The sequence below is a fragment of the Excalfactoria chinensis genome, chromosome 2 (assembly GCF_039878825.1).
Source record: "Excalfactoria chinensis isolate bCotChi1 chromosome 2, bCotChi1.hap2, whole genome shotgun sequence".
Lineage (NCBI taxonomy): Eukaryota > Metazoa > Chordata > Aves > Galliformes > Phasianidae > Excalfactoria > Excalfactoria chinensis.
The window spans coordinates 67,040,836-67,054,183 of NC_092826.1; the positions used below are offsets into that span (position 1 = coordinate 67,040,836).

The 13,348-nt window shown below is 36.2% G+C and overlaps 1 protein-coding gene across 1 annotated transcript in view; it reads right to left on the minus strand.

Moving 5' to 3' along the window:
* SEMA5A (semaphorin 5A) overlaps positions 1–13,348 on the minus strand; it is a 306,555-nt gene that overhangs the window by 15,629 nt on the left and 277,578 nt on the right. The window contains exons 18-19 of the mRNA XM_072327729.1: positions 8,745–8,963; positions 159–329 (exon numbers count right to left, since the gene is read on the minus strand). Of these exons, the coding sequence (XP_072183830.1) occupies positions 159–329; positions 8,745–8,963 (390 nt within the window). The remainder of the gene's footprint in view (positions 1–158; positions 330–8,744; positions 8,964–13,348) is intronic.

A 13,348-nucleotide genomic window follows, 5' to 3' on the forward strand; every position in this document is an offset into this window, starting at 1 on the left:
ACTTTAATCATAGCATGTAAGAGCTGATTGTGCACTTAATAAAGGAGGGAAATGATTTGCTCCTAAATAATAGATCAAGTAACACTGTGTTGCTCAACTGGAAATTATATGCTTTGTTGCACACAAAGAAGAAAACTGCATGTGCTGATTTGCTATACCTGGACATGGCTGTGTGTTGCAAAGGGCTTCTTCAGTGTGCAGGCCAAGACAAATATCTCCTCCATATGCCGGTGCAGGATTGGTGCAGGAGCGGGTTCTCATGTAATGCCCTCCTCCACAAGTTGCTGAGCACTTTGACCAAGATGACCAGCAAGACCAGCCTCCATCCACTGGAAAGACACAAAGTAGGATATTATTCAAAATTATTGTGTGATATGGCATAATCCAGTCTGTCCTTTTCATATTTTGTGGATCTAACTTATAGCCTACTGAAAATAGTGGACGTTTGTAGTTCCTACTGAATGTAAGCCAATGAAATGAATCCATACCATATCATGATACCATATTACAAAATGACTAAATTTGCATCATTAAAAAGCCAATGAGAAGTCTAACAATGTTACACATTCACATAATACACTTTCAGAGAGCAGCATAATAGTTTTAAGGTAAAACTAATTTCATCTTTTTCTTCTTTTTTTCATTTCGGAAGAAATAAAATAACAAAGCTTGTTTAGCACAAGTGCTATAAGCCTAAAGTAAATTTTCAACTGCAAAATAAAACACAACCCAAAAATAGACAAAAAAGAAGATTGCAGAATCCAGATTTTCTTTCACAACCCAAGTGGGACTAGTTTAGCTGTACAATCCATTTCAGTTCGTCAAACAGTTTTGGGGTTTGATGGGGCACTACAGTTTTTCTATAGCTCTAGCAGAGTTGCCATTGGCAGAATGATGACAGTAGTTTCAAAAAGTAACAGAAGAATGTAAAAAAGGAGTTTCTGCTTTAAATTTCAAACAAATGTTTTTGGAAACATTTAAAAAATAATAAAATCCATTAGTATTTATGTCAAATTCTTCTTCATCTAGAGCCAGAATCTTCAATAGGTTATTCTGAAAAGTAGCCTGGTTATCAGAGAAGCCCCATTTCTCAGACAACTTTCAAAACATGGCCACTGGAGGACAGGCCTTAATTAAACTTGGCCTAATTGCCTTTACCAAACTGGGTCCAGCCACTGTCCTTAAAGTTGTTGTTCCAGGATGTGTTTCTGCCGTTTATGGCCATATTTGGCCCATTTGCTGAAGTCTTTCTATCTGTAGACACATGACAAAGTCACATGTACATTCTACTTTGCAAATAGCCTCTTTATTTTCTTTACCTCTCTTCGTTTTTGGAAAAAAAGAAAAAATAAATAAACTTTCAAAATATTCACATCTTGCAAAAATAAATTTCTTTTCAAACTACTATTTAGAGTGCTTACATTTGCTTTCTTATTACTTAAGGAATTGATTTGCCATGTCTCCACCCAATCAAAGGAAATACAGTGCATATTATTTAACTGACATAAATAGAAGAGACCTTATGTGTAACAATGGCAGCTTCCCAGTAAAGTTGGTATTTTTTGTTATTGTTGTGTGTTTTTTTTTTTTTTTTTTTTTTTTTTATTACAGGATTCTGAAGAGAACGTAGCATTTGCATTTGTTCCCTTCCATCACTCAGAGTAGCAGTTGGCATTTTACCGCAGGAGAGGAAAATTTAATATTGACTGCTTTTAAGAATATAAAGTAAGTATGCATTTTTTGTTCACAGTTTTTGTAGCATACTGATTTAGGACATTCCTTGTAAGACTTGATTTTTGTGCTTCACTGAAAGATTGTCACTAGAGTCTCTGTAACATTTACAAAGCATTTCACAGTGACTAGTTTTGATTCTTTCCATCCAGTTAATCAAGGAGCTTTTTAAAGATTAAAATAATTTCCACTGGTTTATTGAAAAGCTATTTCATAATTATCTTTCACAGGCACAGAGGAAGTTCCAAATCTAATCTTAAGATAGAGAGATTGTAAAAAGTTAAAAAAAGACAGCTTGATTGCACTGTATATCACAAATGCACCTGGCGAATCAAATAGAATGATTTCCAAGCAAAGACTGCAAAATTGACAAAATGAGCTAGGAGAATGTGGTCCTTTTGATACTGAAACTTATATGTGCATTTATGAATGTAAGTTCAGATACAGCAAACCCTCACTCAGGTTCTCATGTGCTAATCAAACTAATTTGCTTGTGCATACCTAAGGCTGTTAGCATCCTAACCCTGTAAACAAAGTTGTTGAATATAGATCATTTTATTCTCTCAATCAGTCAAGAAAGCAATGAGATGGCACTCTCTGTAAGTAAAACCTCTTGCAAGTAATGTATCTAGTCTCTGACTGGTCAGACCAGGTTTGGGCAATCTGCAGCTATATGCAGAGAATATTATTTTGGTTACTAAGGAATTCAATGGCTGCTACATGTTTTTCTTTCGGGATATTTTTATAAGCCAAATAATTTAGCTATACAGATGTGTGAGAGAATTTTAAGCTACCAACAATAAATAAATACCACATCTCTGTAGAGTGCCTGACTTATTTTCTCACTCACATATCTTTTTTTTGCCTTTGATAATTTTGGTAATGTTGTATCATACAAGCTCATACCTAACAAAGCCACAGGTTATTAGTCCTCAGTGCTGTTGAAACATACCATGCAACTGTTTAACAATTTCAAGACAAGCCATAATATCTTTTAATGAGAACTTGCTTTTTTTTTTTTTTTTTTTTACTATTTTTTAAATAATTCCAAATAAAAGATGAAGCTGTTATCCAGCAACTCATTTTACGAGATATCAAGCTTTATGTTTCCAGATATTCTTTCTTTTTTTTTTTTTTTTTTTTTTTTTTTTTTTTAATTTTTAAATTTAAAATGATTCTCTATTAGGTCAAATAAATAATCAGCTGGATCCCCACTGCAGTGCATAGACCTTTATTGATTTGTCAGCCACAAATTGCCTGGATAGAAGATAAACTGTCTGCAAACATTCCCTATGTCTTGTTCAGCATAATAGAGGCAGTGAACCCCAACATCTTCTACATAATTTTCAGTGGACAAGAATGAAAATTACAAAATGTGCATGCATTTGAAACTGCTGCTGCTGTCTATCCATAAGTGATCAATAATAAAGAGACCAGTGTGACGTCCTGGAATGTCACCATGCTCCACAGCTGTGGTGGTCCAGCTACACCACAAGTCTCAGGATGTAGTGGGACAAGCGAGACTGAGGAAGATGGAAAAGAACAGACACAATATAGCAGAGAATGTTAATCATGGTTAGGCTGGACAGTGTAATTATAACTGCTTTTCTTAGCAACTGCTTACAGACAGTCTAAATTTCTAGGCCATTCGAGGACTATCATAACTACCTCTTCTGTTTGTCCTCAGGACTTTTCTTTCTCAGCAACAGAGGATGATAAAGCATCATCATGGCTAAATAAGATCAAAGGAATGGGTATTTAGTTCTTCAGTTTTTACAAGACTTAGAGTTCTGTGGTTTCTTTCATCTTTTTTAAAAGTTGCTTAGCAACGCAGCACCATCTGTTTGTGTGTGTGTGTGTGCATGATGTTTTTTTTCCTCTTTTGTTATGGAGTCCTTAATGTTATTTTTGCTTCTTGTAGGAGGAAAAATACACAGCTGCAAGAAAAGTTCCAGCCACTACAGTCACTACACACACTTACGTAGCAGATTGTGGAGCTGATGGACAAGAGAAAGTAGTTAAAATAGTTCCACAATGGAAGATATAAACTGTCTGCATTTCCTGACAACTACTGAGGTTGGTCCCTTTTGGAAAAAAAAGGCCTCTTCAGCTAGCAGAGAGCTCTCAAACAATGTTTTATTTGTTTGTTTGTTTTAACTTCACATAAAGTAAGAACTTTTTTGCCTACTGACTGTGTTGTGGTTAATAAATATTTCTTCACTGTAATGAAAAGAAGTCGGAGGAAGAGGTTGTTCTAGGAAAAAACAGTGTACAGAAACATGACCTCCTGGGGACATGATAAAAAATTCACATTACTGGAGAATTTCCAAGAGACTATCAAGTACACTGGATATCCTGCTATGCACTTGGGTTTTATAAGAATGACAAAGGAAGTGGGGATGACACAATGCCCTCACCTTTCAAGAGAGCACAAATAGGACTGCAGGACTGTTTATATACTGTCAGGTCTCATTTCAAATTTAAATAGCCAATAACAATATTCTTTGGGGCTTGGGGGTTAAGGTTTATAACATTTTATGTTCATCTTTTTGAAAGCATAGCAAAAGAGAGTAAATAAAGGTGAGAAAGGTTGATCTTTTCTATGAAGGAATATAAATAGAGGTGCAGTATTCTCTTTCCATGAAAATGCAAGTGGTGGGTTTCACAACAGCTGACTAAAAAATAAATCTAAGGAACTAACAGTACTGCTCCCATCCAGGCACCCAGATGTCACCCCATCCTGTATCACTCAGTCTTTTTCCTAATCTTGTGAGATATAGCTGTGTGTGTTTTACTGTGGAAAAGGGAAATTCTGACATCAAAGTTTGCAAAGACAAAGACTTGTTTCCGTGATGTTAGTTACCTTTCATTCATAAAAACAGGTTAGCCTTTTTAGTGCAGTGAAGAAACATAGAAGACAAACTAATGCTTTTTGGAAAGGCACAACAACAAAACCCAAGGATCAAATTGGGTTTAAGTCTGAAGCTGAGACCTGTAGATTACAAGAGCAGTGGTTGCTTTCAAACGGAATTTCAGTTCTCTCCACACTGGCAACAGAAGTAGCCTAGAGAGACCCATGCCTATGGAAAGATAGGCATTAGCAGTCTCAGAGCCGAGCTTTATTGCCACTGGAGCAACTGATTTTTTCACTCTGGTACAGGAATTTATTGCAGGATACTTCTGCCTGTTTCTTTAAATAGGCCTTTGTTTCCTCATGGCCTATTTGTAGGTTAAAAGAAGGGTAAAAATAATAAAAGCAATAATGAAGAAAAAAGCAGTGATCAATAATTGACTAGGGGATGCATATATACTGTAGGTGGTATCTACATAGATGCATTTATACTGAGGTGTGTCTCTGTGCAAAAGAAGAAAAAAGAAGCCAACAAAAAGAAAAGAAAAACAAAGATGAAGAGAAAACTGTCTTTTCCTACAGTAATAGCAGATGTATAATGTTGTGAGCTACACAAAGACAGAATGTCTTACATTGATTATTATTATTATTTCCAGGAGAATATATCATTTATTTAGTAAATCCCAGTAATGTTTGCAAATCTGATGAATTTACTGTGTAAAAAATGTTCTTCATCGCTGATTTCTCTTCATGATGTGAATATCTCACAAACCCTCAAGATTAACAAAATTCTAATACGCGCGACTGTAGTTTCCTTCTTTTTATACTGACCACATATTAGTAACAAAAAGAAAGCAGAAATACATTCATGGTTTCTTTCTATAGTTATCGAGACTGTTCAGTGCTTGCCAGCTCAACTCTATTCAGCACATCTCTGAGCCATAAAAAAGGAGATGAGGCACAGGGCCAAAACATAATTTGCTAGTGCAAGTTCTCCTGCCTCTCAAAACTGTTTGGCTGCTTGTAAGCTAAGTAGTGCAAATAGGTCTAACTATACACTAACTTACAGATTATTTTAGCAGATTACTTTAGAGAAATCTAGATAGTTGAAGCCAAAATTGTATAAGGGAACATTCTAAAACTTGTGCAGTGTAAACAAATTGTATCCCTGGGCTTGGGTGCAATTAATTTCTGGTATATTTCTGGAACTGTTTAATTTACCATTAAATATTTAGCCTTTGAGCACTATAAACAAAAAACGACCTGCCCAGTAACTCCTAACAATCCACACTTCAGTGCTTATTATTTCCCTTGCTACAAACTGTGGGAGAAACTTAATAGTAGTTTCTTTCTCCCCTCAAGAATAATTTAGGAGTAGCTGCTGAAGGCAGTTTCTAGTTGGCCTCAGTATTTATTTATTTTTTAAAGTTATATGATCCTGCTGTACATTTAATAATAAACTACTGGCTATTGGTATGTATATTTAAAATTGTGCTGCAAGACACTTAACCAGACAAGAGAGTCCCATGCACTTTGTGATTGCTCCATGGGCTTTCTCATTGTGTTGGTCCTCCTGAATGACACTGAACCCAGCTTAAATGATTTAGGCGCATTATGTCCTATTGGCTTTCAGCAGGACTTAAGCATTACTCAGTGTATTTATCTATCACTTGTCTTTTTCATCAGTTCTCATTTTAAGGGTTTTACCCTGTCTGCAATCAGCAAAATAGGTAGAACAATAGAACCTAAGACAGAATTAACAGGACTGCTTCTTTTTGACAGCCAATTCATTCCTTCCTACTAACTTACATATTTCTGAACAGTTAATAACTGGATTATGAATAAATAGATGGGTGCTATTACAAAACACATGAAGTAGTCCTAACCCTGAAGGAACTCAAATCTTTCAAAGTATCAGATTCTTCTGTCTTGCACTTTTATTTCTAGTAGTATGTCCAGTTCTCTAGCATCACGGTCAGAAAAAAAATCCCTCATGTTCCTTTTCCTTTCTGGCTGCATCTCTTTACTTACACAGACAAGACTGAATCATGCAAAGTTCCTGTTTTATTCCTCTGTGGCAAAAGGGTCATGACGTATCCACTTTTGCTCAGTCCCCCCATCTCAATCTATAGACTGCTGTAAGTAAGAAATTAATACCATGATGAGATCTGTATCCACACCCATCTTTTTCCCATGATTATCAGCAAGGACTGTATGATCAAAGCCAAAAAAGAATGTTTTAGAAACTCACATACATAGCCTGGGTAAGAATGGCATAATATACTAGTCTTGAATACAGGCATCTGGGAAATAAAAACTAGTCACCCAGGGCAGTGGTTAATGAGAAGGTTATGAAGCGATCCACGGACAAGCTTTCCTGCTGCCTGATCTCTGTGCCTCTACCGTGGTGTCTGCCAAGTTTGTATGCATAGGTTGGACCAAAGGCTCTTCACCTATGTATTGTTTATTTCTTGACTTTCTTGTTGAGGTTTCATGATGTCAACCTAGCAGATAATCATGTTTACCAGAATTCATTTTCATCGATACAGTTTTCCAACTAAAAAACTCACCTTCTACAAATTAATAAACAGGTATGAGTTATGAATAAGCCTTATTCAGCAATCTTTTTTTTTTTTTTTTTCCAAGTCATCAATAAAAATTACATTTGCCACTTACAATGTTTTGCCTTCAAATTAATCTGAGATCTAACTGAGGCCCTGATAATTCTTTTTAATTATAGACAACAATTCTGTTGCTGATGAGCCTCATGGTTCCTTGCAGCCTATCATATATATATATATACTTCATTCAAACTGTATATCTTTGTCCAACTCTACTTTGCATTAAAAATACAAATGAAATTTGTCTCTGAAGAAGCACACTAAACACAAGGACATTCCTTCTTCCTTCAGAAAGGCAGAGTTACACATAATTAATCAATTACAGTTGTAGGAAAGCTTATATCTAAACTTTTGTATTGATACAGGAAAAAACACAAAACTGAGCTTCTCATTATCTGTCTTTCTATAGCTTTCTGTATATTGTTTCCTCCTATTCAAACTGCACTTTTGTATCTTTGTATATTCTCAACTATATTCTTCCTTTTTCTTCCCCCCCCCCTCCCTCCTCCCTGCTCCCCCTCGCAAAGCCTTCTTCAAAACTCAAAAGCTTTTGAATTTGGATGTCTGTTTTATGACAGTTGTGAGGTGGCTAGAACCAAGATGCCTTTTTTTTTTTTTCTAAATCTCTGTGATACAAAAACGATTTATAACCTAAAGTAGTTTCTGGAAAACGTGTACTTCACTTGCAGTCCTTTTTACAGAATCATTAAAAAAAAAAAACAAAAAAAACAACCCTTAAGTGAAGAAGAAGCTCAAAATTCCAGGAATAATCTAGGGCCTGATTAAGATACCAGCAATTACGGTGACCAGTGCTGAACTCTATTTGCTAGAGGCTCTATACTCAAAAGCCAGCAGATTTTAGCAATCACTGTAATGAAAATGATATTTTTGAAGTTAAAGACTATTCCAGCATTCCCATAATGAATTTCTTCTCTTCTGAGATTACTTATTGAAATTATGTTTTTACAACCAAAGTATCAAAAGGGAAAGATGACATAGCTGTTAATATTGTTAATGGTAAACTATCTGACATTACTGGAGAATCTTACTCAAATCCACTTTAATGTAATTATTTTGGGAGATTCTATTGGGTATGAACACATTACTGAGCAAACTTGTGAAAATCTCTTGCCGGAGGCAAAGAAAAATGATTTTCTGAAAAGCAACAGGGGAAAAAGACTTCTCCACATGGTATTTATCCATCAATCAAGTCTTAGATATGTACTCACCTTATTTAAAGATATTCCTGCATCATAAAATACAATGGGTTTCACATTTATAGGCAGTTACCATGAATGTGCATTCTACAACAAAACATAATCACTGAAATTTCCGTGTAAACTTTTGGCAAGATAAACAGGACTGAGCTAGTCTCCTCAGAAATAAAAGGTTTACAGATCAACTATTTGTGCTGTAATTTACGTAAACAAGACAAAACAAAACTCGATGTAATTGTCTGAAACAAATAAGCAACCAAAACCACGCCACAAGGAAAAGTTACAATATTTTCACATACTTCTCTTGTTCTAGTTGACTCTTACCTGGACAAGGCAAAATGTTGCATTCCTGGTACTCTAGTGATGGACCAAGGCAAGGAAGACCACCATACTTGGGCTCAGGATTGCTGCAGACCCGTTTGCGATTCCGTATACCCCTACTGCAGTCACGACTGCACTGAGACCATGCAGACCATGGTGACCAGGCACCATTGATGGTGTGAGCAGAATATCGTCCAGAACGCAAGAAATCCCCTGATAATCCTAATGAAATAAAGGAAGAAAAATAATACAGAATTAAAACCGTATCTAATCCCAAGGTTATCTTGTCTTTCTCATATTTACTCATATAACTAGAAGTATCTCATCCTTTAATCTCAAAAATCAAACCTAGGTTCATATAGGTTAGATATTAGGAGGAAGTTTTTCACTCAGATGGTGGTGACACACTGGAGCAGGTTGCCCAAGGAGGTTGTGGATGCCCCATCCCTGGAGGCATTCAGGGCTAGGCTGGATGTAGCTCTGGGCAGCCTAGTTTAGTGGTTGGCAGGAGGGTTGACACTAGATGATCTCTGAGGTCATTTTAACCCATGCCATTCTATGATTCTATGATCTCAAGAATTTCTTCCACTGTAGAAATTTCATCATCACTTACTTGTACAGAACTGCAGTGAAGACCTGAATCCAGCTCCTAACTATTATTGCCTCTGTTTCAGAGCAATGGGCTGGCACAGAAGACAGAACTGAACTGCCTGTGGCCGCTCACTGAGCTACTTCTGCTTTTCCCACTTCCTCCACCCAGTCTGTCTCACCAGCACTTGCTCTACCAAGAGTTTCATGGGTCTTCTGGAAAGCAGTGCATGATCTCGGCCATAAACATAGTCAGATTTTAGACAGTATACAACTTTAACTGAACAAAGACTAGTGAAACTGCTGTTTTGAGAAGGAAATAATTTTGCCAGTTCACAATTATTTTTTTATTTTATTTTATTTTATTTTATTTTTTCCATGAGTTAAAGTGTTTTAATCCACATACAAACTATAGAAATTAACCTTTTGGAGACATATGTGATAAAATGCTTTCTAGAGAACATAACTGTCTGGAAAGTGGAAAACAACTTTTCTAAGATAGTTTAGTACCAAGAAAAGGCATTAGACTACACAGGATGGAAACTGAAGTCCATTATTTATCATTAAAAGCAAAAAAAGCCAAAAGCATTGTGTTTACAGGATATGACCTATATGCCTGGATATGGTCCCAAATGAAATTGTTCTAATAAGGTGCAATTAGCTGTGGTGTTTTTGTCAGTTACAGGCTTGATCCTGCACAGGAAGAGATTCCCTCAGCTATAATCAGAACACTGGACTCACTCAAGCTGTAGAATTGTTGCTAAGCATCACCAATAAGCATCTCTGGGATTTTCTACCATGTCAAAGCTGTTCACTTTCCCCATTGCTGGCAACAGTGGAGATTCTATGATCAGTGGACCACTAACTGATGCCTTTATTATAAGCACTTATTTCACAGAAGTGAAACAACTATGCTCCATTCCTACCAGTGCAAAAGGCATAACTAAGTTCTGCCTTGAAAAGTACGTTCACAGTCGGCTCAAAATAAATGAGTCTTGCATAGTTTTCTTCAACACTTGATAACAATTGGCAATATTGGAACGATGATGCAGTGACACATAAATATATGTAATAAGAAACTGTTGAGATTAGTAAAAAAAAATCCCAAAAGAGAGCAATGTAAAATTACTAAAAATGGATAAAACCTTCCAGGGATTATAGAGGGTAACAATTACTGTCCTGCTGAGTCAGATTCTATTTCACAAAGATATTAAAAGCAGCATTTCAAGAAACATGACACAGATTCAGATCCAAAATGAGAGCAAGTACATAGAAACAGCACAGGAATAATGAATATAGGCTAGCTATCTAGCTCTGTAAAAGACAAAAAATCCTTCCTTCATTAAAAATAAATAAATAAATAAATCAACAAACGACTACAACAACTTTGTAACATTGAATGAAATTAAATACACAGTGAGCTGTGAGAACAAAGTAACAGTAATTTTTAATTATCAGGACTTCAAATGAGGATTGTTGGGGTATTTTCAGCTATTACATTAACAGCAGCGCAAACAATGGCAGAAGTGTTCTTAATCAGACTAGGTTGCCTGTTATTTTCTTCATAAAACACTGCAGCATGTATCACTTCATAAAAATACTAGCATATTCTGAAGACATATTTCCAGGATGTATACTTCTCAGACCTACAGAAAATATGCAAATTTATTTGGCATTATTGTGTCAAATTTCTTGCAATTTAAACTGGGAGGTAAGAGAGAGAGGGATCGTCTACTCTGATGAAATTTAGCTGTTAAACAGAAGAATATTCTAACAAATCTTTTCAGTATGTGGTTTGGTCTGCAGCAAATGTTACCATGTGTTTTCGTCTTTACATGGCATTTTTCTACATATTTACAGCAGTATATATAGTATTCATATATGGGCTTCTAGAATTTTCTTTTCTGACAGAAAATGCACACTTAAAATTACCATTATGACACTAATGACATTAAAAATAACAAGATAAATTTACCTTCTGGAAATACTCAACTATATATTACTTGAATGACCTTATAACCTTTCACAATGGCATTCCTATGTTTGTGCGTAAAGGGAGAACAGCAGATGCTAATTATCTCAACTTAAGTAAGAGTTTTGACACTTTTCCCCATATCATCCTCACAGACATATCTACAGAATACAGGCTTGATAAGTGGACAGTGATGTAGACTGAAAACGATCTGAACAGTCATGCTAAATCAATAGTGTTGTATATGAGGGGTCAATACTAGATCCAACTCTATTTAACTTTTTTTGGTGACCTGGACAATGGGGCAGAGGGTGCACTCAGTGACTTTGCTAATGATACAAAACTGGGTGGAATGGCTGATACATCAGATGGCTGAACTGCTCCTGAGGTAGTGAGGAACTGCATGTTGTTGTTCAACAAGGGGAAAGGAAAAGTCTTGAACCTGTGAAGGGGAAACCTGATGCACCAGTAAGGACTGAAGCTGACCAGCTGGAAAGTAGCTGTGCAGAGAAGGGCCTGAGTGTGCTGGTGGGCAGCAAATGGACCAGGAGCCAGAAATGAGCCCTTGTGGCAAAGAAGGCCATCTGCAGCTAGGGCTGCATTAAGAAGAGAATTGCCAGGTCAAAGAAGGCGATCCTTCTCTATTCAGCACCCTAATGAGAAGGTAACTTCTGTCCACTTTGTCATGCTTTTATCTTCAGATAGATCCCTCATTCTTCAGGGTAACTGTATTTGCTGACTAGAATGGAATCTACAGTTAGATGAAATAAATTCAATGTGGAAAAATCAAGTAACCTCATACCTTGTGAAATTTTTAACCCTAGAATAAATGCACAAGTTTTCATGCTATTCATAATGTTTTTTTATTTCAAAAAAAATTGCAGAGTATAAATTAGAATGTTTAACAGATATTAAGTATGCTTCAAGAGCATACACTGAAGCCTGAAGTGAGGCAATTTTTAGACTGTTTTAATGCTGGACTGTATAGATATTTTCCTTAAGCCGTGCAAATATGTTTGAAACTTATAGTGGTTTACTTGTAATACCTGTCTGCCTTTTATGTGACCACAATATGAAACCCCAAGGGCAAAGAACAAACAGCATTTCTTTCCTCTTAATCAAACTTGTCAGAAAAGCACAAATACAGTGTGCAAATGCCATGCTTGGTTGGTTTAGACAGAAGGTCTTACAATATTCAGGAAGAGTCCATAGTATCCCTGGCAAGAAATTCTACCTCTAAGCCCACACTCCAAAAGAAATTTGCTTTGCTAGCATCTGATGGTGAAACATAATTCTATTTAATGTGATATTTCTATAGTTATGCAGCAGGAGATTATAGGAAATGAGAAAAATTCTAATTAAAGGCTCTCTTCTGCACATAACAGAAAACTCATCTTTGTAGAACAAAACTTTGGTAATCAGGTATGCAAGCATGCTGTGCTGGTATTAATCTTTCTACAGAAGCCAGCAAATTGGTACAGCTCAACATAAAGATAACTAAAGTAATGTTTAACAGAATCTGGGATATGGTCATATCTAATGATATTTCCTTGCTATCTTTCCAGATGTTGTGAAAGCACCTGCCAAAATTAATGGGTTCCCACACCTATGAGATTTTTCAGTTCAAAAAGTAATAGCTGTATTACAGAACTCCTATTCACGTGTCCTCTTTCCATGAAATCAAGGAGCAGTAGAGAGGTATTGTGTTGCTTCAGACCCAAACCTGGGAGTAGGAAAGTGTCACTGGATCCTGTACTCCAGAGGCAGTCAGTAAATTTTATCACAGCAAATCTTAATGCTGTCCCGTTCCCCTGCAAATATTCCACTCCATACTGTTCTGATATTAATAATCAGAAATCAGATGTGGCTAAAGGAGCCAAAATGCCATCCCTTTTCTCCAGAAGAACATTAGTTAATGTTGCCACATTAAAAGTCAGATGGTTGGGTTTGATCTTTCATTACAGAAAAATTAAAGATTCACCGGCCAAAAAAGAATCAAAGAATGGGCATGAATTAATGATGAAGTTATGAGGGAACTTATTAGGAA